The 22,504-nt window shown below is 54.9% G+C and overlaps 2 protein-coding genes across 4 annotated transcripts; one reads left to right on the top strand and one right to left on the bottom strand.

The window, feature by feature from the left end:
• Positions 1–76: 76 nt before the first annotated feature.
• On the top strand, positions 77–12,092 carry LOC116952319 (uncharacterized). 2 transcript variants are annotated; one of them, XM_076074223.1, is made up of 13 exons: positions 77–1,528; positions 4,855–5,118; positions 5,902–6,099; positions 6,587–6,694; positions 6,886–7,031; positions 7,585–8,098; positions 8,472–8,609; positions 8,753–8,816; positions 9,437–9,537; positions 10,435–10,526; positions 10,784–11,004; positions 11,283–11,410; positions 11,838–12,092. In XM_076074223.1, exons 1-13 carry the CDS (start codon positions 1,319–1,321, stop codon positions 11,937–11,939), a joined length of 2,286 nt encoding a protein of 761 aa, XP_075930338.1. In that variant the 5' UTR covers positions 77–1,318; the 3' UTR covers positions 11,940–12,092. The 2 variants fall into 2 exon arrangements, with proteins under 2 accessions (XP_075930338.1, XP_032827456.2); XM_032971565.2 differs by having other exon boundaries at positions 9,437–9,552.
• Positions 12,093–12,731: 639 nt separating this feature from the next.
• Positions 12,732–21,534, bottom strand: LOC116952316 (uncharacterized). Of its 2 annotated transcripts, none has more exons than XM_032971559.2 (9): positions 21,419–21,534; positions 19,121–19,753; positions 17,713–17,905; positions 17,214–17,412; positions 16,865–16,961; positions 16,020–16,191; positions 15,778–15,906; positions 15,542–15,675; positions 12,732–13,818 (listed from the first exon to the last, which is right to left on the bottom strand). In XM_032971559.2, the coding sequence occupies exons 2-9, from the start codon at positions 19,718–19,720 to the stop codon at positions 12,904–12,906; spliced, it is 2,439 nt and encodes an 812-aa protein (XP_032827450.2). In that variant the 5' UTR covers positions 19,721–19,753; positions 21,419–21,534; the 3' UTR covers positions 12,732–12,903. The 2 variants fall into 2 exon arrangements, with proteins under 2 accessions (XP_032827450.2, XP_032827449.2); XM_032971558.2 differs by having other exon boundaries at positions 19,121–19,897; positions 21,419–21,525.
• Between the last annotated feature and the right edge of the window lie 970 nt (positions 21,535–22,504).

Below are 22,504 nucleotides of genomic sequence, written 5' to 3'. Positions count from 1 at the left end.
GTTTGCTGTACCTCCTTGTGTGTGTGGCCTACACCGTGCATGATTCCCGCTTTTGTACTGGCGCATCTGGGCCGTGCCAGAGCCGAGTCGAGCCAGCCCGGTGTGGCTTAGCAGGCACCAGGTTATTTTTCCACTGCACAAGCCTAGCCGTGCTGCTGACGTCATGCGGAATTAATGAGTAGAGACGCTTATAAATGACGCAGTCATGCACGCGCACCCCCTCGCAGTGGAAAATCTCCCAGGGCCGTGATGGTCCCATGATGGCTCGCTTATTCCAGAAGAAAACGGGTATTGGCGACACAATCACCACAAGTATTGGCTTGTATTAAACCCCCAGGAGTGTATAGAAATGGGTACAAACTCAGTATTCTATCAGCGGCCATTATCAATTCACTGTTAGATGCAGGCCTTCCGGAAGTCATCGACATTTATTTCGCTCCATATCTGCGACGGGTGGGACTACTTCGCGAGTTTATTTCGCCTTTGGAAGTTCACCATTACCGGTTCAAGCAAGCCCAACCCTACTGATTGGACGCTGAATGTCGAAACCAGACCCTGCTTATAAACGTCGGACACCAGTATTGATTGGTTCAAGCAAAGCCTGATTGCTGTTAATGGGACGTGGTCGAAACTCAACTAATTCCGCTGTAATGTACTCGCAGGAGACTGATGGGATGTTGCAAAGTACTGTAACGTTTTATTTAGGAGGGGACACGTGGAGGCGAATTGTCTTACAACGATTATATTACAGAAGCTTAAACTCTATATAAGGAACGAAACGTACTTCACAAATCTGGTTGTCGCCTGATGAAGCTAGTTGTAATTACGGGCGAAACGTCGTACTCGGTTTGTAAATGTGGCTTGGCTCTCCAACACACCAGTGTGCTGTACAAGTGACGAATTGACACGTTCTGTTTACGTGACAACCCTTACTAGTTGGTGGTGGCGGGTTTTAAGGATACATTTACACGATCTAACCCAAAACCTCTTATCATGGACTTACAACATTTGCTTGAAACCCAAGAATCCGCGTTACCATGGCGACGCGGGGGGAGGGGTGCGGGACGCGTTGCGTATCTACTACACGCGCCTCTACATAAACAGGGCTCTCGATTGGCGGAGTCACGCACGTGATCGCGCCTGTCCAATGGCGTCCCGAGAGCTGCCCGTCGACCGCCGTACGTTGTGAACCCCGGGGCCGCCATCTTCGGCAAGGAAGGCGGGGGCGAATACCTACCCACCGTGTGACACGAGGCATCACGTGACACCAGAAACGTCCCCCGAATGGTTCGCGCTGACGATTTAACCCTTACCCAATATGGCCGCGTCGGCGTCGCTTAAACAAAATTTTGAAGAACCAAAATCAAATGTTGAGTTCCCCGCCCCCACTGATCCCCATAGAGACGCGGTGGTGGCGGAGGTTGGAACGGCAGCCATGGAGAGATACCGGCGTATTCGGCTCGTGGGGAAGGGCAGCTACGGGGAGGTCCACCTCGTGCAGTGCCTGGGGGAACGCAGCAAGAAGCAGGTGAGGTGGAGGAGGGTGAGGCGTGAGGCGCCCGGGGTGGTGAACGGTTTAGGGAGGTGCCGGGAGGAGGTGCCCGCGAACTGGGCCGCCCCATCGGGCGAGACCGATGTCTCAGCTCCCGAGTCAAAGGCCTCGTTGACCAGACGATCAATTAGACAGTTGGATCAGATCGATCAAATAGTCAACAACATGGTAAACTAGTTGCACGGTATACCAGATAATTGACCAGATAGTTGCCCAAATAGTCACCACCCCATAGTCAAAATCAATAAAATTGTTAACGTTATAGTCATCCACAGTTATCAAATTGATAACCTCTTAGCAAACCAGAACGTCACCCAAATACGCTGAGGCACCCTGAGTCACAGATATTATCAACCACATATCCACCCACATAGTTGCTCTCATCGTTACCCAGTCACCTTTATTTACGCAGTCATTCGTCCAGATGATAACAGTGATAATTTTATAATGCGCCTTTCATATAAGTCTCAAAGCGTTGCACAAAAAATGAATTAAACTGCCAAGTATGAATACCTCTTCTTTGGTTCTTTCGGTAAAGTCACGTAGAATGAGAATAAAATTATAAATTGATAAAATAAAATAACACAATAATATTCTCACGACGTTTCGTGAGAGACTGTCTGGTAGGACAGCGCTGTCCTACCAGACAGTCTCGTACCTTCACCTGATGAAGGCCGCTTGTGTTGTGGCCGAAACGTCGTGAGAATATTATTGTGTTATTTTATTTTATCAATTTATAATTTTATTCTCATTCTACGTGACTTTACCGAAAGAACCAAAGAAGATGAATCATTGCAGTCACGAAAGCTTTAAATCGAAAAGTATGAATACATTTCAAACAAAATGAATAAAAACTGATAACAATAACTACACTCAAAATATAGATAAAATAAAATACCTTAAAGCCGATAAAATTACAGTACAAATAAAATCCAGTTACACCGACAAGCATCCTCAATCACCCCAAGCCACCCAAATATTCGTCCTCATTACGGTGAGGCACCCAGGTCTTGTCTATTTTTATTTTACCAAGTAAGGCCCACTGAGCTACATAGCCCTATTTGAGATGCAACCTGGTCACAATTGATAGCTTTAACGAAGTGGCTTATCATGTGGACAATGTCTAGCAGCCAAATACTCGAAACGCATATTCTAAATGTGGAGGGAAAAAAAAACTTGATTTGGAGCTTTCGTGACTGCAGGGATTCTTTGGTTCTTTCGTTAAAGTCACGTGAAAAGAGAAAATTATAAATTAAATAATAGCATACGACGTTTCGATTGCAACACAAGCAATCATCATCAGGTACAAATGAAAGAGAAAACAAACACAGTAAACTTAGAAATTTAATGCAATACAACACAGAGAGTCGGCTAACATAACAGTCAACACCCTACCTGGTTGATTACGTTCTTCCAAAGATTGCTAAATTTGAGAGAGAGACAAAACACAGACACGGAGACACATAAGCAGAGAGAGACAACACAGAGACACGCACATAGGCACACAGAGAAACAATACCGGAGGACCCGGAGAAAAATCCACGCAGCAGCCACGTGCGAGAACACGCAAACTCCAAATATACAGCAGCTGCAGGCGTCAGGGGTTGGGATCGAACCCACGATCTCCTGTATACCAGGCGAGGGAGTTAACATCTCCTAGCCACCGTGGCGCCCCAGAGTTATGCTGTAGTTACCCAGATAATCGCCATGATTCTACCCACAACTCTTATGTGGGGTTCATCTCCCAGGCGTGGGGGTATCTGTGTGGTGAGTACGGGGTCTGTGGTGTATTATATGATGTGTTTGTGTGTGTTGTGTGCACGTAATGATCTGCCCATGTTTGTGTCGTTAAGGCCCTCAACCACCCGCCGCAGAAAGAAATGGTCACGCGTACACAGGGGCCGTCCATAAATGACGTCACGCACCTAGGGGGGGGGGTCAGACATTTGTGACTGTGTGACGAGGGGGGGAGGGGGTGATAAATGTGACGTCACATCAAAATGCTCAACTTTAAATAAATAAACACGTTCTACTTAATTAAAGACTTTTTCAAATAAATGTTTCCTCCTACAATATCAGAGTGCAGCGGCACATTAAATACGCACAATGACAATATTGTAGTTTAAAGCGATTTCGAGCATGCTTTATTTTTGGGGGGGTTAGGGCAGAGCTTTGTGACGTAATATTTGAGGGGGGGGTCTGACTTTTCGTGACGCCGTGTGACGGGGGGAGGTCAAAAATCGTCCGAAATCGCGTGACGTCATTTATGGACGGCCCCACACGCCTTCTAACGCACCACATGTTTTATCTCGGCTCGCCGGGTAACATTTTTACGCGCAATTCTCGCAACCAAATTTAGCAAAAGTTGTGAGAATCCTTCAACTTACCGGTGAGCTGAAACGATAAATGGCTCGTTACAACGCTTACTCACGAGACAATTTCATTTGTGAAGGGCCGTGACGACACAAATTTGGCCAGATCATGACGTGCCCTAACTCGAAAATGTAGTGAGTGGTGAAATGCCCTAACGCATTGCAGAGGTTCACGGTTAAATGACAGCGGCCTCCATGATAACTACTGCACGGTATTAACCATCTAATCACTCTACTGCTTCACAGTGGACGTTAAAGATCCCGCGACGTCATCGCAAGTGTAGGCGCTTGTGTGCCTGCGTCATGACCCAAATTTGCCAAATATAGTTTTTAAAATAGTACTCGTAGTACCCATAGTACACTGTAGCGATCATCGCCCCCTACTGTTAAAACTTGGCAAGGCCCTGCTAAAGAAAAGCCACGAGTCTTTCCTTTGAAAACGATAATGAATCGTGATACTGGCTACAAAAACCTGCACGTAAAGCGGTGTCCGTGTGTTGACAATAATTTCATATTGTAATGCACCACACAGTATTCGCTCACTCTTGTAGGGAGAGAACCAAAGACGAGCGGGAAGACAGCCACACAATGAGCCAGCACCAACAATTGCACAACCTCAGCGGTCCTCTTTATATTAAGGCGTAATCGGGAGGAAACCAAAGCACTCGAAGGAAACCTACTACGCATGTGAGGGGGGAAACACTCCATCCCATATAGGTGGGACAGAAAAGATTCCACATTTTTGCTGTACCACCTGCTCCAGGCGAGCCAGTGTACGGTTCTTTCTTGACGCGCACAGGAGTTTTAAAACATTTGTGCGGTGCTCCACCAACCCCCGCTGCTGCCTCCATAGTGCTGGATTAAAGACCACGTGCAGCACGGCCATCACTCATGCATTCATGCTGCGCTTTGTGTCCCTTTCCCCTTCAGTTTGTCATCAAGCACCTGAGCCTGGCTTCTGCGTCGGCGCGAGAACGCAAGGCTGCTGAGCAGGAGGCGAATCTCCTCTCGTCTCTGCGCCATCCCAACATCGTCACATACCGCGAATCGTGGGAGGAGGGCGGCTGCCTCCACATTGTCATGGGTTTCTGTGAGGGCGGCGACCTCTATCATCGCCTGCGCCAGCAGAACGGCCAGCTGCTGCCCGAGCCGCAGATCGTGCAGTGGTTCGTGCAAATCGCCATGGCGCTGAAGGTGGGCAAGCGAGCGAGCATACGTGTGTGTGTCTACATGTGGGGAGCGGTAGTGCAGTAGTTAGCATGCTGCACTACGAATCAGGTGATGCGCATACGATTCCCCCTCACAGTCACCAGAGTTTGATTCCTGCTCACAGCCAACACCTGTGACGATTATCTGAACCGGTCCTGGGCCTCTCCCAGGTCGACTCAGCCTGAAATGAGTACCAGGTGCGGTGTGTAAACATCGCTACTAGGGAGATAAAGGCGGCTGGACGTTGTGCTGGCTGCCCACCCAGTTGTGTGCTTTGTCCACCTTCATAGGTGCTCACTAACAGCACTTTCCTCAACAGTCTGTTCAGGCTATACGGGGGATCTTTGTGTGTGGACTCAAGGTGGGTGTGTAGGCAGTTGGAGGGACTGACACTAACCGTTACACATACCCGCTTCTGGTGGGGTAAAAGAGCTTCTGAGCTCAATGAACCTTTCCTGAATGAAACTCACTTTCTGATATCCTCTACAACAGTAACTCTACCTAACACGAACACGAGCTCTCACGCTAATACCAACACCTAACCCTAATACTGTACCTAACACTAGCTTTAACATTCATACTAACTAACTCTAACCCCAACCCTAATTCTGACCCCAATTCTAACCCTTACCCAAACCTCACTGATAAACTACTCCTGACACCCAACTTCACCCAACACCAACATCAATCCTGACCCCAAACCTCTACTCTACCCCCCATGCTTAACCAAAGTTAACTCCCCACCCCCCACACCCCACCCTCCCCCAGTACCTGCACGACAACAGCATCCTGCACCGGGACCTAAAGACGCAGAACATCTTCCTGACACGCGGGGATGTGATTAAGGTGGGCGACCTGGGCATCGCACGTGTGCTGGACGAGCCGGCGGCCATGGCGAACACGCTGATCGGAACGCCGTACTACATGAGCCCCGAGCTCTTCCAGAACCAGCCGTACAACTACAAGGCACGTGGGTCCACGCGGGCTAGGCTGGTGCTGGGTAGGGCGGTGCTGAATGAGGCAGTAATAAGTGGCTTGTACCGAGTGGTGGGGAGCGGTGGTGCAGTAGTAGGTAGCGCATTGCACTGCGAATTCGGCGACCCGAGTTCAGTTCCTGCTCACGACCAATAGCAGTGATGAATATTTTAACTTTTCCTCGGCCTCCCCTAGGTCGACTCAGCCTTAAATCAGTACCTGGTGCAGTTTGTCAACATCAGCACTGGAGAGACACATTTGGCCAGGTGTGGTGTTGGTCACTCACCCCCTTGTCTGCCGTGCCGGCTTTCATAGGGGTGAGTATTGTGGGTGTGAGAGGAATGCGGATTAGTGGCGTGTGAGTGAGTGTTGTGGGGGTGATTTTCACCGTGGGTGAGTAGTGAATAGCAGTTAGTGAGTTGTGAGTAGTAGGTGGTGGTTATTGAGTAAGTGGTGAGTGTGCGGTTCTCACTCACAGTCGGATGTGTGGGCGCTGGGCTGCTGTGCGGTGGAGATGGCCACGCTGAGACATGCGTTCAACGCACGCGACATGAACGCCCTCGTGCTCAAAGTGGTCAAGGGCAAGGTGAGCAGCCCTTCCCCAGGGCCTGCCACCCCCAGGCCCCTCCCCAACCTTGTCCCCACCGTACCCTACCCATGCATGCCCAGCACTTGTGTCTCTGTACCCATTTGGACCTCCCAAATGGCTACATACTGCGCAAGATAATTTCACCATACATAAATGTGTGCGTCCGCGCGTCCCCCCGTGTCATCTAGATCCCCACACTACCGCCGCAGTACAGCCGTGAGCTGGGCGAGCTCATCGTATCGATGCTGAGCCGCTCCCCCGATGAGCGACCTGGCCTCCAACACATCCTCAAGCGCCAGTTCATCCGCAAGCACATCAGTGACTTCCTCCACAAGTGAGTCCACCTTGTCCCGCTTGTCTGCATCGTCCACCCTGCCATCAGCACCAGCATCATCTTCATCAACTTCACTGTTAGTATTGTCATCATCACTATCATTATAACATCATCATCATCACAAAAGCATGATCACCATCAGCAGAATCAGCATCATCAGTATCATCATTGCTACAGCATCATCATTGCTACAGCATCATCACTACAGCATAACGAACATTGTCAGTATTAGCATTATCATCTTCAGCACTACCAGTATCATCATCAGGATCAGCATTTTCACTATCAATATAAACCATATCAGCAGCATTACCAGAATTATAATAGTAACTTATCAGCAGTCACCAACATTGTCTTCATCACTTCCAGCATAATCAGCACTGCAAAATCAACATCAGCATTACTAGCATCATCACCACTATCATCATTTTTATCATCATCACCCTGGCCAGCATCACCCATATCACCAGTGCTGACGGCATGTGCCAAATGTAGCGAGGATCCTGTGCTGTGTGGGTGTGTTGTGTGTGCTTTGTCTTTGTATACCTTACAGGATGGAGACCGAGCATAAGCGTGGCAGAGGCGGCGCCGCTAGGAAACCCCGGGAGCAAGCGGAGAAGGCTCCATCGCAATCGCAGCCCAGCGCCAAGGTCTCCATGGAGACGGGAGACTCGTGTGTCCCCATAGCAACCATCTCCAACGTGGAGCTGCAGTTGGGGACCCTGGGGAAGGGGCCATGGGGTGACAAGGAGGACAAAGGGGGACCTCCCCTGGATAAGCAGCAGGGGAGGAGGATGGAGAGCAGCCCCAGCAGCGATTCCGCGATTCACCCAATATCTGACCCCAACTCCAAAATTAACCCAAACCGTAACTCAAAACCTAACCCCAACCCTGAAACCAGGTCAAACCCTGTTGCGAAGCGGAACCCGACCCCCACACCAAAGGTCGCCAATCCCCTTCTCCCCACAGCCACCGCAACCCCCAACCCGACCCGTGACCCCGACCTCGACCCCAAACCTCGGCCAACTCCTAACACCGGGCAACAACCTCACTCTACGCGCACAGAGGTAGCGGTGTCACCGTGTCACACTCACGCGCACACACACACACGGGAGAGTGTGGTGCGCGCATGTGTGTGTATGTGCTTGTGCACGTGGTGAGGCCAGCGTGCCCAATTGTGCAAGTGTGGAGTCAGATGTGAATATGTTGTGAATATCACGAGTGTGTGGTGTGTGTAGCAGTATTGTACTTGAGTGTGTAGTTTGTGTACACTGTGAGTGTGACGACACCGTGTGTACAGTGTATGTATGTTTAACTTCTTTCACATTGAACGTAGCCAACCGTGCTAATCGGAGGTGTGTGTACAGTGTGTGTGTACACTAAGCGTGTGTACACTGAGTGTGTGTACACTGTGTATCAAGTGATTTTGTTGTGTTTTAGGCCTCGGGCCGTTGCACCAGTGACCCCGTCACCCCTCCTGCCGCGACCCCTCCTGCCGCGACCCCTCCTGCCGCGACACCTCCTGCCGCGACACCTCCTGCGGCACCATCCCAGGGCGTGCCTGCACCGAGCCACAGGGTGCGGCTCTGTCCACCAACACCACCGCCATCAACCACCACCTCCACCACCCCATGGGCTTGTGCCGTGGTATTGACGCCACGGTACTTGTGCCGTGGTTGTCTCACCGCGTGGTTGCGTGTCATCCTGTGGTTGTGCGGCAGAGTGTGGCGAGGGAGAGGAGGCGGCAGAGGAAACTGCAGGAGGAGCAGCAACACGTGCCACTGGGTGAGGGGGCTGGCGTGGGGGCTGGCGTGGGTGTGTGATGTGTGGTTCTTATGTCTGTGCGAGCGCCTGTGATGTGTGTGGTTTTTGTGTCCGAGTGCCTGTGTATGCTGGCAAAAACAACCCCCACCTCCTCGGCAGTTGCCAGCCGGTAACACTGAGGTGGCTGTGAGCAATGTCATTTCGGTGAAGGCCGATACTAATCAGCTGTTATCCCGACAGTGTGTTCGCAGCTGCTACAGTGGCCAATAGGGGCTCTAGATGGGAGCGAGGGTCTGGTAACCCTTCCAACTTCAACTAATTTACCAGAAAACTACGAATTAAAGATCAAAACTAGCTTGTGCCGGAGGCCCCTGGAGGAACAGGTCCCCCATGACACCTGGCCAAACCCCATTTGGCAGAGCCAGGAGACTGTACCCCACCCACCCACCTTGGGGTTCCTGATCCAATTCTGGACCAAGAATCCCAAAAGTCAATTAAGGCTTTACTGGGGCTGGTCTCTGTCTTGGTGTGCCAGCTTCAGAGTAACTGGTGGAGTGTTAATGGCATCATTGGTGAGCAGCAGTGGTGAGCGGTGTCGATTGCAAGTGCGAGCGTTGACCCTCACTCGTTTGCGTGTGCAGTTGCCCAGCACCGCCCACTCGTGTCGCTTGGCTCAGCCCCCCCGGGCCCCCCAGCCCCCGCAGCCCACCCCACCACTCAACCCAGAGTCCCGGCGACCGTGGTGAGCGAGAGCCAGGTGAGAGGAAGCACAGCAACGGTGATGTGCGTGACGGAGTGGGCGTGTGTGGAAGCTACCTGGCCTGTCGCTCTATACAAAGCTCCGGGTCTTCTCAGCCACAGTATTATCCTCCCTTCTCCATGCTAGGAAAACATAGACCCCCCCCGAAGGAATATCTATCTGCACCGGTTTCAAACATTCAGGCTGACCTGCCTACGATCCATCCTGGATTTAACCAGACTGGATTGTGTGAGGAGTTCACAGATCCTTGAAGGATCTGGACACGGTTCCATCAGTGAGCTCCTCCAGCAGCGAGGGTGCATTGATTGGGCCATGTAGGCTGCATGCCCAAGTAGCTTCTGTTCGGCCGGATAGAGGTGGCTAAACTAGCACTGCACGGGCTAGAGAAGAGATGGACTGATGTGGTACACAAGTCTGTGGAGCCGATTGGACTTGCCGATGACTGGTGCTAGCCGTGTTAAGATTGGCCTCTGTAGAGAAGGCTCGTGAAAGAAGTTACTGGGCAGTTGGAGGCAGTTGCCCTCCAACAATAGTACAGGGCAGAGGAGCAATGCTCGCAACAGAGCGGAGCACCAGGCGGCTAAAACGCAGCAGGGAGCGTAGGCAGTACATCCGCTGATCATGATCATCTTATGCAGTCTTTGCCGTGATCTCCTGCCAGCCAATGACAATTCACGTGGCCTCAAGGCTGACCTAGCCTAGCACAAGCACCCTGGTGATGTCACCGCCACTTAATATAAAATGACGGCTGTTGTGTGCATAGCTGTACGTTCTTGTGTGTCTACCTGTTTCTGCGTGTGTCTGTATGCATATCTTTGCGTGCTTATGGATGTCTGGGTCTATTTATGTCTGTGTATGTTTCTGCTTGTGTGTGTGTAGAGGGAGAGTGGCCTTGGCTCCGATGAGGATGATGACGACGAAGCATCTGCCTCAAGAGGCAGTGTGGCAGGATCAAAAGACAGCTGTGGCCGGTAGGGGTGGTGGGAGCGGCGGTGGTGGTGGGAGCGGCGGTGGTGGTGGTGTCGGTTGTGTTGAGGGTGGTGAGGGTGGTGAGGGTGTTGATGTGACAGTGAGGATAGTGGTAGTGGTGGTGAGGTTGGTGTGGCGGTACCAGTTGTATTCTTGTGGTAGAGAGGTGGTGTTGTGGCGATTGTCCTGTTGTGGTAGACCCGAGATTCGCCATGTGAGCGTCGACCACACCGCCCCATGCGTGAATGTGCACGTGCAGGCCGAGCAGCGCGGGGTCCTGTGACGTGCAGGATCTCATGGAGGCCATGACGCTTACGCTGAAGATGGAGCCTCGCGGCGCTCCGCCCACCACCAATGGCCACACGCCGCTGGCGGCCTCCCAGAATGCCATGCGGGGGTTCCACAGGAAGTTCCACGACACGCTGGTGCTTAAGGGAAAAGCACCAGATCCCTCTACCCTCCTCCTCACCCTGTCTCCCGGTAACCACCGCCACCCCCTCTGTTGCTAGGTAACCACCTCTATCTTCCCAGTAACCAACCTTGTGTCACTCCCGCTCGTGGCACTGTCACTTTGGACATCTGTGAACTACTGGACATCTGTGAAAAATAACTTTACAGCTCATCGGATTCCTCCAGCATAAATATTCTGAATGATTATTTGTGAACAGGCGACTGTTGCATTGGTGTTTGTGCTGCTGGCGTTGTTGTTGGTGGTATTGAGCTCGTTGGTGATGTTGCCGTTGTGGCTGCTGCTGTAGAGAGCGGCGCGAGGTCGGGCCGCGTGCAGCAGCAGCTGCTGTGCCTGCGCAAGGAGCTGCTGCCGGCGCTGCACTGGGAGACGCTGGAGGCAGCGTACGCCATTCTCGACTCGGAGCACCAGCAGCAGGTACCACCCCACCAGCATCCCCCCCCCCCCAAACCATCCCCGTGTGACCCATGATCTCCGACTTCATGTGACCCACAACTTCCCGTGACCTCCTCTGACCCCATGACGCCTCACAACCTACTACAATCTCTGGAATGATCAGTGTGACCCCCCGAGACCCATGTGTATCCCTCTTACCTTGTGAACCATGAACTTCTATGACCCCTTGATCCCCTCCGGTGACGCCGCAATTCTCAGTGACCTCTTGCATGGCATGTCTCGCAACCTCCTGCATAATCGCGCGATCCCCTGCTTGACCCCATGAACTTAACGTGCGAGCCCACAAACTGCTTTGACCTTGTTATATTTCGTACGAATGACCTCCCGCCTAACTGTTGCCCACTGTGTGACCCCAACCGCCCCCACCTCACCTGCTCCCACGACCCAGGAGAAGCTCATCGAGCTGCTGGGGGAGGCACGGTTCAGGGAATTCGGCGAGAAAATATGGAGGCTCAAGTTTTTCGAAGAGATGATGGACATTGGCCCCTGACCCCCGATCCTCAAGACTACGTCCCCCGCGAACATCCTGCCACCTTGCGCTGCGACTGCCGATTCCTGACCGCCGAGGTAGCGACGAGCAATCGATGACTCGTCGGTATCACGCGATGAGTTGGCGAGTAATAATAAACGTGCTTTTGTAGGAGACGCTGCCCGGTGTGCGTTTGGCTGCGAGTCGGTTTCTTCCTCCGGCGCCGTGGCCCCAGGGCCGGGATAACGATTACACACGCGACAGCAAAAGTCGCGCGTGTAATTGTTGCAAGAGGTTTGTTCAGATCCCAGCGGCTGCCGTGGTTATCACTGCGGGGCTTGTTGTAACCGTGACAATACTACTACCACGCGTTGTCTGCTTCACTCACAGTGGATGTTAAAGATCCGCATGACGCCATTCGCACGAGTGGGCCAATGCGTGCCGGCGTCACGGTCCAATTATGAAAAATTACACTGCAAATTACTCAATTGGGAATCACACAGAGCAACGATTATCGCCCCCTACTGGCAGCAGACTCAAGTAACTCTTGCAAACGAGACTCATCCTGGCCTTCTGCATTCTCAATTGGTCACACAACACAAACCTGAGCTGTCACAGCGGGTGCCATTTCAAAACGCCGTGGGTAAAGTAGCGCTGTGCACGCGTCGTCCGGCAGTCACTCGAGGCACTGCTGCCGCCGTGGTGGGATCACTAAGCCCCCCCCCCCACCGCAAACTGCTCTCTGCAGATTGCCATTTGCCGCAACCCTGCCGATGAGTGCGACGAGCGACGAGGAACGTCTCCACTACAAGGTCCATGGCTTCCCATGATCTTGAGAAAAACTCCTTTATTACGACATCAGGAACGCGATTAAAACGGCTCTCCCTCTCAGGGGACACCCACCACCTCCCTGTGGGCTCCCCTTCTCACTGCGCCCCCCCCCCCCCCCTACTCATCCCCGTCCCTCAACACAAGTTGGTCACGATCAGGACTGTTCACCTTTGCTTGCCCTGCCCTGCACCCTGCCTGAGGACCGGCCCTGTACCCTGCCTGGGGACTTGCCCTGCACCCTGCCTGAGACCCGGCCCTGCACCCTGCCTGGGGACTTGTCCTGCACCCTGCCTGGGGACTTGTCTTGCACCCTTCCTGGGGACCGGCCCTGCACCCTGCCTGAGGACCGGCCCTGCACCCTGCCTGGGGACTTGTCCTGCACCCTGCCTGGGGACTTGTCCTGCACCCTGCCTGGGGACCGGCCCTGCACCCTGCCTGGGGACCTGTCCTGCACCCTGCCTGAAGACTGGTCCTGCACCCTACTTGAGGACTGGTCCTGCACCCTGCCTGGGGACTTGTCCTGCACCCTACCTGAGGACTTGTCCTGCACCCTGCCTGGGGACCGGCCCCGCACCCTGCCTGGGGACCTGTCCTGCACCCTGCCTGGGGACTTGTCTTGCACCCTGCCTGAAGACTGGTCCTGCACCCTACTTGAGGACTGGTCCTGCACCCTGCCTGGAGACTTGTCCTGCACCCTGCCTGGGGACTTGTCCTGCACCCTGCCTGGGGACCGGCCCCGCACCCTGCCTGGGGACCTGTCCTGCACCCTGCCTGGGGACTTGTCTTGCACCCTGCCTGAAGACTGGTCCTGCACCCTACCTGAGGACTGGTCCTGCACCCTGCCTGAGGACTGGTCCTGCACCCTGCCTGAGGACTGGTCCTGCACCCTAGACCTTGTGAACGCCCCGCCTGAAGATGCCCTCGCGGGAGGCTCCATATCCTGCACCCTGCCTGGGAACGCTCCATCTGGTGACACTCCACGCCGCACCCTGCGCTGGGCGTCATGGTGCAGCATGCAGGGGGACGGCAGGGACCCCGGGCCTCGCTCACGTAGGCGGCAACGCAGAACCTGGGGGGCACGGGGGGTGGGGGGGCACGGGGAGGGTGAGCACGGGATGCGGAGGGGTGGTGAAGGTGACGGCGGTGGTCATTATGGTAATGAGGATAATGGTCGTGTTGATATAAGTAGGCATGGCGGTGGTGATTGGTTGTGGTGGTGGTAATGATGGTGAGGGAGGTGATTGATCATGGTGGGAGTGGTGATGATGTCTGAGGAGAGACTTGTGGAGCCCCAATGTGGTTTCAGGCCAGGGTGGTCCTGCACAGATGCCATATTTTCTGTCCGTATGCTAAAGCAGAGGTTTAGGGAATCTACATCTCTGCTTTATTGACCCGGTCGAGGCCTATGATACCATCAATAAGCCTGGGCTCTAGGTTGTTCATCAACCCAGAGCCCAGGCTTATTGTTCCTGACTCTCTGCTCACAATCATTAAGGACCTTCATGATGATGGGCGGGCCCGGGCAAAGCTACGTGACCGGGAGTCAGAGCCATTCCCTGTTTACCTTGGGGTGCGACAGGTATGTCCCTCTGGCACCTACATTAATTAATCTTTTTGACCACATAGTTCGATAAACTTTCCATGGCTGTACAGGCAGAATTTCCAGTTGGTACAGATACAGTGGGAGGCTGATCGATGCTCGGGTGCGGTCGAGTGATGGCTCCCTATTGGTCAACAATGTTATGTTCGCTGATGGACTGGTGATTGCAGCTCAATGTGAGGAGTTGGAGGCGCTGCTGCTGAACCTGGAGTGTGCTACAGCCCCTCCAAAACTAAGCACCTCGCTGGGTATTGTGTCATCAAACACTCCACCCCATCAACAACTCCTCATTGGTGGGGTAGTTTTGGAGAGAGTGGAGAGGTTTCCATACCTGGGCAGTGTGCTTATTATCAGATCTGGTTTGACAGCATAGGTCTCCCGAATCAGTCAAGCAGAATCTTTTCATCATCTGCGTAGCACGGTGTGGACGCTACCCGGTCTGTTGTTCCACACAAAGCTTCGGGTCTTCTCGGCCACGGTTATGTCCTCCCTTCTCTATGCTTGCGAAATGTGGACCCCACTAATGGAACATCTTCGCCGGTTAGAAACATTCAGGCTGGCTTGCCTACGATCCATCCTAGGTTTAACCAGGCTGGATTGTGTTAGGAGCTCACAAATCCTGGAAAAGATCTGGACACAGTCCCATCAGTGAGCTCCTCCAGCAGGCAAGGCTGCATTGGCTGGGTCATGGAACCCGCATGCCCAGCCACTGCATGCCTAAACAACTTTTGTTCAGCCAGATAGAGGGGGCTAAACAAGCACTGCACGCACTAGAGAAGAGATGGAATGATGTGGTATGAGCGGATATGGAGCCAAGTACACTTGCTCATAACTGGTGCCAGCGGTGTCAAGATCAACTTCTGTGGAAAAGGCTCTTGAAGGACGCTACTTGGCAATTGGAGGCAGACGCGCTCCAGCAACAACAGAGGGCAGAGGAGTGACGCTCACAACAACGAACGGAGCGCCGGGCGGCTAAAACATCGCAAGTTGGCACAGTAGGGATGGCACAGGTGGTCCATCGGCCAGTCATCTCAGTCAACCCATGACACCTGGGTCTGTCCTGTGACCTGTCAGCGGGTGTTTGACACTTCATGTGGCCTTAAGGTGCACCTAGCCTGGCATAAGCGCAGTGCTGACGTCACCACCACTTAGTGGCGAATGGCGGTTATTGTGGTGGTGGTGGTTGGCTCACCGAGCTGGAGATGTTTGCGATGAAGATGGAATCATGGAGGCCCCTCCTTTCCACTTGCACCTCTCTCCGTACACCTCCCGGGGACCTGAAGGGACGGGGGCCACGCGTGGGGCCCCACAGCTGGAGGGAGGAATCTGGGGGGGGGGGTGCGAGACACAATACACTCACTCCCCTCATGCTCGCTCACACGCTTCACCCTCTCATCCTCACGCTCACCATCTCGCTCACGCTCTCACCCCGTCTTATGCCGAGCTGCATTCCTCCGCTCTTGCAAGCGCCCTCAACGTCGGGGGACCCGGTCAGGATGCTCAGCTCAGTCGCGGGGGTCCCAGCGTCCGCATTCCCCTTCCCAGGGGGCTTCTGCCCTGCACAGAGGGGTCCCCACACAGAGAGGGTCCCACACAGAGAGGGGTCTCTGAAGTCGAGAGAAGGGCAAGGGGGACCAGAGGGGAGGGCGAGGCCGAGGGGAGCGTCTCACGGGCGGCGAGGAGGTGGTGAGTGAGCTGTCTCTGCTGCGCGACGAGGGTGACCAGGAGGCGGTGGTTGAGCGCCGGGAGGTCGCGGAATGAGTGGTGAGCGAAGAGGAGGAGGAGCAGCGCGACGAGGAGCGCCACGCGGCGAGACCACCACGAGAACAGCCACACCTCGTCCTGTGCCAACAACCCCCACCTCGTCACTCACCAACAACAACCCCACCTCGTCACTCACCAACAACCCCACCTCGTCACTCACCAACAACAATCCCACCTCGTCACTCACCAACAACAACCCCACCTCTTCACTCACCTCGTCAATAGCCTCACATCGTCACCAACGTTCCTCGCTTAAGCACGACCACATCTCGTCAATACACCAAACCATCGCTACACCTCGTCATCACGCACACGTCCCCCACCACAGCTCCCATGAACGTACCTTGTCAACATACAGAATGATCACTTCGTTAACACACCTCGTCACAATGCAATAAAGGCTATCTCATGGCATGCCGTGCCTCGCACAACCTCGTCAAATATACCACAACCCTCACGTCTTCACGTTCACTTTTCATTCTCAACCCTTCGCCTGGTCTACTACATCGTCACTCACCTCGTAACCACATCACCCTGCCCCTTCACCTCGTCATACCTCTTCACTCCTCGTCACCACTCGCCACACATCATCACACCCTTTCACCCACTCCCGCACACCTCATTACGCCAATCCAGTCACACCCCTCAACATCCATCCTCACCACCTTGTTGCAATGATCGTCGCTCACCTCCCCTCACACTCTCACCTCATCACCCCCCCCCTCACCAGGTGAGCTATCCCCCCCCTCACCTGCACGTTGGGCCCCGGGGGATCCCCCCAGGTGATGAGGGTCGTGACCCCTCGCTCCAGCAGCAGCTGCGCCGTGAGGAGCACGAACAACCACGGCCTGAGGCAACCACAACCACCACCAGAACTACCACCACAACTACCGCCACAACCAGACCTTTAAGCAACCACTACCAGAACTGCACACCCATAACCAGAATAATACACCCACACCAATCAGCAACTACACTACACCCAACTACTCCATCGCCTAGAGCTACGACCACGACAACCATCACCCCCAGAACTCTACCCAACCACAGCCGCCAGCTCTCCCCTATCCCCCACGATCTCCACCCCCCCCCCCCCTCGCCTGGCTCTGGCGGTCGATGTGGCCGTGGTGAGGATCCAGGCGAGGGGGCAGCAGAGGGCGTAGAGGAGCGCCGCGTGGAGGCCCCCCAGATCGCCGGCGAGGAGCGCGTGCAGCGCCGAGAGGCGGCGCAGCGACTCCGCGAAGAGCGCGCGGCTCTCCAGCGCGCTCCCCCGCAGCTCCGAGAAGGCCACGCGGACTCCTGGTGTGGGAGGAGGCGGTGGTGGTGGAGACGCGCGGGAAGATCAAGGAGATGCACGGGGAAAAATGCACGGGTAGATAGAGACACGGGGAGGCAGGAAGACACCGAGATAGGGAGCTGTCCGCCCGGTTCCAGCTCACTAACATTATCCACACAATGCTTGCCAGCGCGACTCACTCGCACCCTCACTCCACTCACCCGTGTCGTAACCCACCAACTTGCCCACACCACATCCAACCTATATATCCTCCTTAACGCCTCCCTCACACTCTCGCCCACCATCCCCCCCTACCCGCTCACCCTTCTGCGACTGTGCCAGGGCTCTCCTGAGGCTCTCCCCGCTGCGCGCGGCTCTGTGCTGCGCCCTCACGAACTCTCCCTGCGAGGTGAGGATGCTCTCCCCGAGCTCCGCGCTGCGCCGCAGCTGCCGGGAGAAGCGCGAGGAGCCGCGAGCGAGCACGGAGAGCAGCGACTCCGCGTCGTCGCGCCACGCCTGGGTCACGGGGACATGGGGCACGGGTTACAGGGGGCACGGGTTAGAGGGGGCACGGGTTACAGGGGGCACGGGTTAGAGGGGGCACGGGTCACAGGGGGCACGGGTTACAGGGGGCACGGGTTACAGGGGGCACGTGTTACAGGGGACACGGGTTACAGGGGGCACAGGGACAGGGGGCACGGGTTACAGGGGGCACGGGGATAGGGGCACGGGTTACAGGGGGCACGGGTTACAGGGGGCACGGGTTACAGGGGGCACGGGTTACAGGGGGCACGGGTTACAGGGGGCACGGGTTACAGGGGGCACGGGTTACAGGGGGCACGGGTTACAGGGGGCACGGGTTACAGGGGGCACGGGGATAGGGGGCACGGGTTACAGGGGGCACGGGGATAGGGGGCACGGGTTACAGGGGGCATGGGGATAGGTGGCACGGGTGACAAGGGGGCACGGGGACAGTGAAGTGTATGTCAACCCTGCTAATCGGAGGTGCGGAGGGAAAGACGACTAACTCAACACCAAAAAGCAGTGCTAAAGAAATGAGTTTTCAATCGAGAGTTAAAAGTGCGGCGTAGTTCCAGCGGCTTCCTAACATCGACAGGAAGAGCGTTCCAGACGGCCGCAGAAGCGCATCCGAAAGCGCCACGCGATGCGGTGACCGCCGTCTGTGTTCGATGGCCAGCAGCCAAAAGCCGCCACCGCCGCTGCTACGACGACGAGGAGTGGAGTTCGCGTGGCGGTTTATGCTCAGCGACGAGATCAGCGAGGTACCGTGGTTAATTTTTTTGGCAAGCGCTTTGTGTGCGTGTGCGATGAATTCGCAGCGACCCGACAATGGAAATCGTTCGGCAAACGCAAGCCAATGCAGCTCGGCGAGCACTGGACGGACACGGTCGGATCTTGCAGTTCCCGTCACGACCACGTGCCAGAGAATGTCGTACACGCTGGTAATGTTTTTTTTTAATATATGCCAGACGTCCCGTAGAGTAGCGGAGTTGCTACGATGTCCAGTATGGGCGGGTCAGCAAGTTACATGGGCAACACAATGCAACAACGACAACAAATAACGATCGTAGTGCGAAATCGAGAAACGGGCAAGCGGGTCACACTAAACAATTATGCGACTCCCAATTTTCAAGCGTTTGGCAAGCGAGGCAACAACAACAACAAAAATAACCCCCCCCCTCCAACAACAACAACAGTCCCAGGCCACACCTGTGCGCGCAGGTGGTGGCACACGCTGTGGGCGTGCGTGTAGAACTCCGTGTATGCGCTGAACGCCACGGGATCCATGCTCCGCGTGCAGGTGCGGGGGTCCCGCGGCCTCTGCGGGCACGAGGGCAGCGCCCTGCCGGCCGCCCTCAGGTGGCACCGCGTGAACGCGAGGGCCACGCGCCGCTGGGCCTCCTCGCCCAGCCGTTCGCAGCCCGCGCGCAGTTCGGCCAGGGCCCGGCTCCAGCAGAGGCCCAGCCGCGGCTTCGACTCCGCCTGCATCTCCATCATCATCGCCACCCTCGCCATCGCCCCGTGGCCGCCTCCGCTTCCTTCTCCACTCCGCTCCGCGCTGGGAGGGGGGTCCCCTCCTCCGACCGGAGGCCCCCGTTCGGAGGATGGGACCCCGCTAGGAGGAGGATCCCTGGATGGGACCTCGCTCTGAGGGTCCCTGAATGGGTCACCGCTGGTAGGAGGATCCCTGGGCGGTGTCGAGGAACCGTGGCGTTCGCATTGTGAGAGAGATGCGAGGAGGAGGAGGACGAGGAGCCGGATGACGAAGTGGTGGAGGGAAATGGAGAGGAGGGGGAGACGCGAGGCCATTTGCGCGCGGTCTTGGGATGAGGATTAGGAGACCTGGGGGGAGGATTCGTGGGTACACGTGGGGAGCGGTGGCGCGGCCGTTAGCGCACTGCGCTATCAACCCGAGCTCAATTCCCGTTCCCAGACTCCACCAACAGTGGCGGATATCCCGAGGTCGATTCAGCCTTAAAGGAGTACCTGGTGCGGTGTGCACACCATCAGCACGGGGGGGGGGGGAGACAAAGGATGCTGTTCACGTGTGTAGCTCTACCTGTGTGTAGCTACCTGTGTACACGCGTGTGTGTGTGTAAGCTACCTGTGTACACGCGTGTGTGTGTAAGTTAACTGTGTGTACACGCGTGTGTGTGTAGCTACCTGTGTGTACACGCGTGTGTGTGTAGCTACCTGTGTGTACACGCGTGTGTGTGTAGCTCTACGTGTGTGTACACGCGTGTGTGTAGCTCTACGTGTGTGTACACGCGTGTGTGTAGCTCTACGTGTGTGTACACGCGTGTGTGTAGCTCTACGTGTGTGTACACGCGTGTGTGTAGCTCTACGTGTGTGTACACGCGTGTGTGTAGCTCTACGTGTGTGTACACGCGTGTGTGTAGCTCTACGTGTGTGTACACGCGTGTGTGTAGCTCTACGTGTGTGTACACGCGTCTGTACCCGTGTGTGTACACGCGTCTGTACCCGTGTGTGTACACGCGTCTGTACCCGTGTGTGTACACGCGTCTGTACCCGTGTGTGTGTACACGCGTCTGTACCCGTGTGTGTGTACACGCGTCTGTACCCGTGTGTGTGTACACGCGTCTGTACCCGTGTGTGTGTACACGCGTCTGTACCCGTGTGTGTGTACACGCGTCTGTACCCGTGTGTGTGTACACGCGTCTGTACCCGTGTGTGTGTACACGCGTCTGTACCCGTGTGTGTGTACACGCGTCTGTACCCGTGTGTGTGTACACGCGTCTGTACCCGTGTGTGTGTACACGCGTCTGTACCCGTGTGTGTGTACACGCGTCTGTACCCGTGTGTGTGTACACGCGTCTGTACCCGTGTGTGTGTACACGCGTCTGTACCCGTGTGTGTGTACACGCGTCTGTACCCGTGTGTGTGTACACGCGTCTGTACCCGTGTGTGTGTACACGCGTCTGTACCCGTGTGTGTGTACACGCGTCTGTACCCGTGTGTGTGTACACGCGTCTGTACCCGTGTGTGTGTACACGCGTCTGTACCCGTGTGTGTGTACACGCGTCTGTACCCGTGTGTGTGTACACGCGTCTGTACCCGTGTGTGTGTACACGCGTCTGTACCCGTGTGTGTGTACACGCGTCTGTACCCGTGTGTGTGTACACGCGTCTGTACCCGTGTGTGTGTACACGCGTCTGTACCCGTGTGTGTGTACACGCGTCTGTACCCGTGTGTGTGTACACGCGTCTGTACCCGTGTGTGTGTACACGCGTCTGTACCCGTGTGTGTGTACACGCGTCTGTACCCGTGTGTGTGTACACGCGTCTGTACCCGTGTGTGTGTACACGCGTCTGTACCCGTGTGTGTACACGCGTCTGTACCCGTGTGTGTACACGCGTCTGTACCCGTGTGTGTACACGCGTCTGTACCCGTGTGTACACGCGTCTGTACCCGTGTGTGTACACGCGTCTGTAGCTCTACCTGTGTGTCGCAGTGTGTACACGCGTCTGTACCCGTGTGTGTAGTTACCTGTGTACACGTGTCTGTACCCGTGTGTGTACACGCAAGTCCCCGCGAGCACCCCGGATTCAAATCCCGCTTCTCCACGCGCGGCAGCCAATTAACATTGTCACGTGATCCGAGCTCCTCCCCCCCCCCCCCCCCGTAGTAGCCACGCCCCAGCTCATTAACGCCACCTTAGCCACTCCCCCCCATGGACTCATGATGATGAAAGAAGAAGAGATGGGATCAGCTCCTCGCGGTGTAGAGGGTGGTCCAGATGTCTTGTGACCCCCCCAATGACCTCTAACAGTTTTCCTTTGTATATGCATTTGTGTTAAATTAAAAAAACCTTGCTTAAAATATTAAGTTTTAGATAATTAAATGGGGAGGGGGGGAGTGGTCACAAGATATCTGGACCACGCTGTAGCGCAGCAGGTTTCCTTGGGTGGATCGCGAGAGCGCACAATACTCATCCAGCAGTGAATTGACCGTGGCTGATTACGATGAGCCCATCACCGTCCCAAACACACCGGACGGCATGTGCAGGCGTCTGCCTAATTAAGCAATCAACAGCGATGAGGCTTAATTGACTGCGGTGATGTCATTAACATTCCACAAATTACCTGGCGATGCTGCTGCTGTTGCTGCTGCGTCGCAAGTGGTGAACGAGCAGAGACAACTCAACACGTCCCGAGTGTCAACAACAACACCGCTGTGTGGGGCCTTAAAGGGGGGAAACTATTTTGGCGACGTTTCGGGGTAACGGCCCTCCGTAGCACGTAAAATAATAACAATGACGGGAGTGTTGTGGTTTTTAAAAAGAAATCGATATTGAGTTTAACCATGACAAGCCATGACAAGCCCTGCTCATCAGCAGCAGCAGGGGGCTCTGCCAGTTGTTCATAATGGCCATATCCCAACGTACTAAACAATTAATCTTGATTTGAAGCTTTCGTGACTGTAGGAATCCATACTCTTTGGTTCTTTCGGTAAAGTCACGTAGGTAGAAAAATCATAGATCACGTTTCGAAACAATTGGACTCCTAAATAAAACCATTTTTTGCCAGCATCAAATTATGAAAAAATATATAAAGTTTTTACCCCTTTCTGGCA

This window comes from Petromyzon marinus, chromosome 46 (genome assembly GCF_048934315.1).
Source record: "Petromyzon marinus isolate PM22_M1 ecotype Great Lakes invasive population chromosome 46, UKy_Petmar_22M1.pri1.0, whole genome shotgun sequence".
Lineage (NCBI taxonomy): Eukaryota > Metazoa > Chordata > Hyperoartia > Petromyzontiformes > Petromyzontidae > Petromyzon > Petromyzon marinus.
Note: the sequence above shows the minus strand (reverse complement) of the source record. Positions and strands in the feature narration are given on the sequence as shown.

Bases quoted from the DNA above. Each gene is read 5' to 3' on its own strand.
- LOC116952319 (XM_032971565.2), top strand. From the start codon at position 1,319: ATGGCCGCGTCGGCGTCGCTTAAACAAAATTTTGAAGAACCAAAATCA. The intron at 6,695-6,885 runs GTGAGCAGCCCT...CGTGTCATCTAG, and splicing joins TCAAAGTGGTCAAGGGCAAG to ATCCCCACACTACCGCCGCA. The intron at 7,032-7,584 runs GTGAGTCCACCT...TATACCTTACAG, and splicing joins ATCAGTGACTTCCTCCACAA to GATGGAGACCGAGCATAAGC.
- LOC116952316 (XM_032971559.2), bottom strand. From the start codon at position 19,720: ATGGCCTCGCGTCTCCCCCTCCTCTCCATTTCCCTCCACCACTTCGTC. The intron at 17,413-17,712 runs GTGAGCGGGTAG...CTCCCACACCAG, and splicing joins CCTGGCACAGTCGCAGAAGG to GAGTCCGCGTGGCCTTCTCG. The intron at 16,962-17,213 runs GCGAGGGGGGGG...TGGTTGCCTCAG, and splicing joins ACATCGACCGCCAGAGCCAG to GCCGTGGTTGTTCGTGCTCC.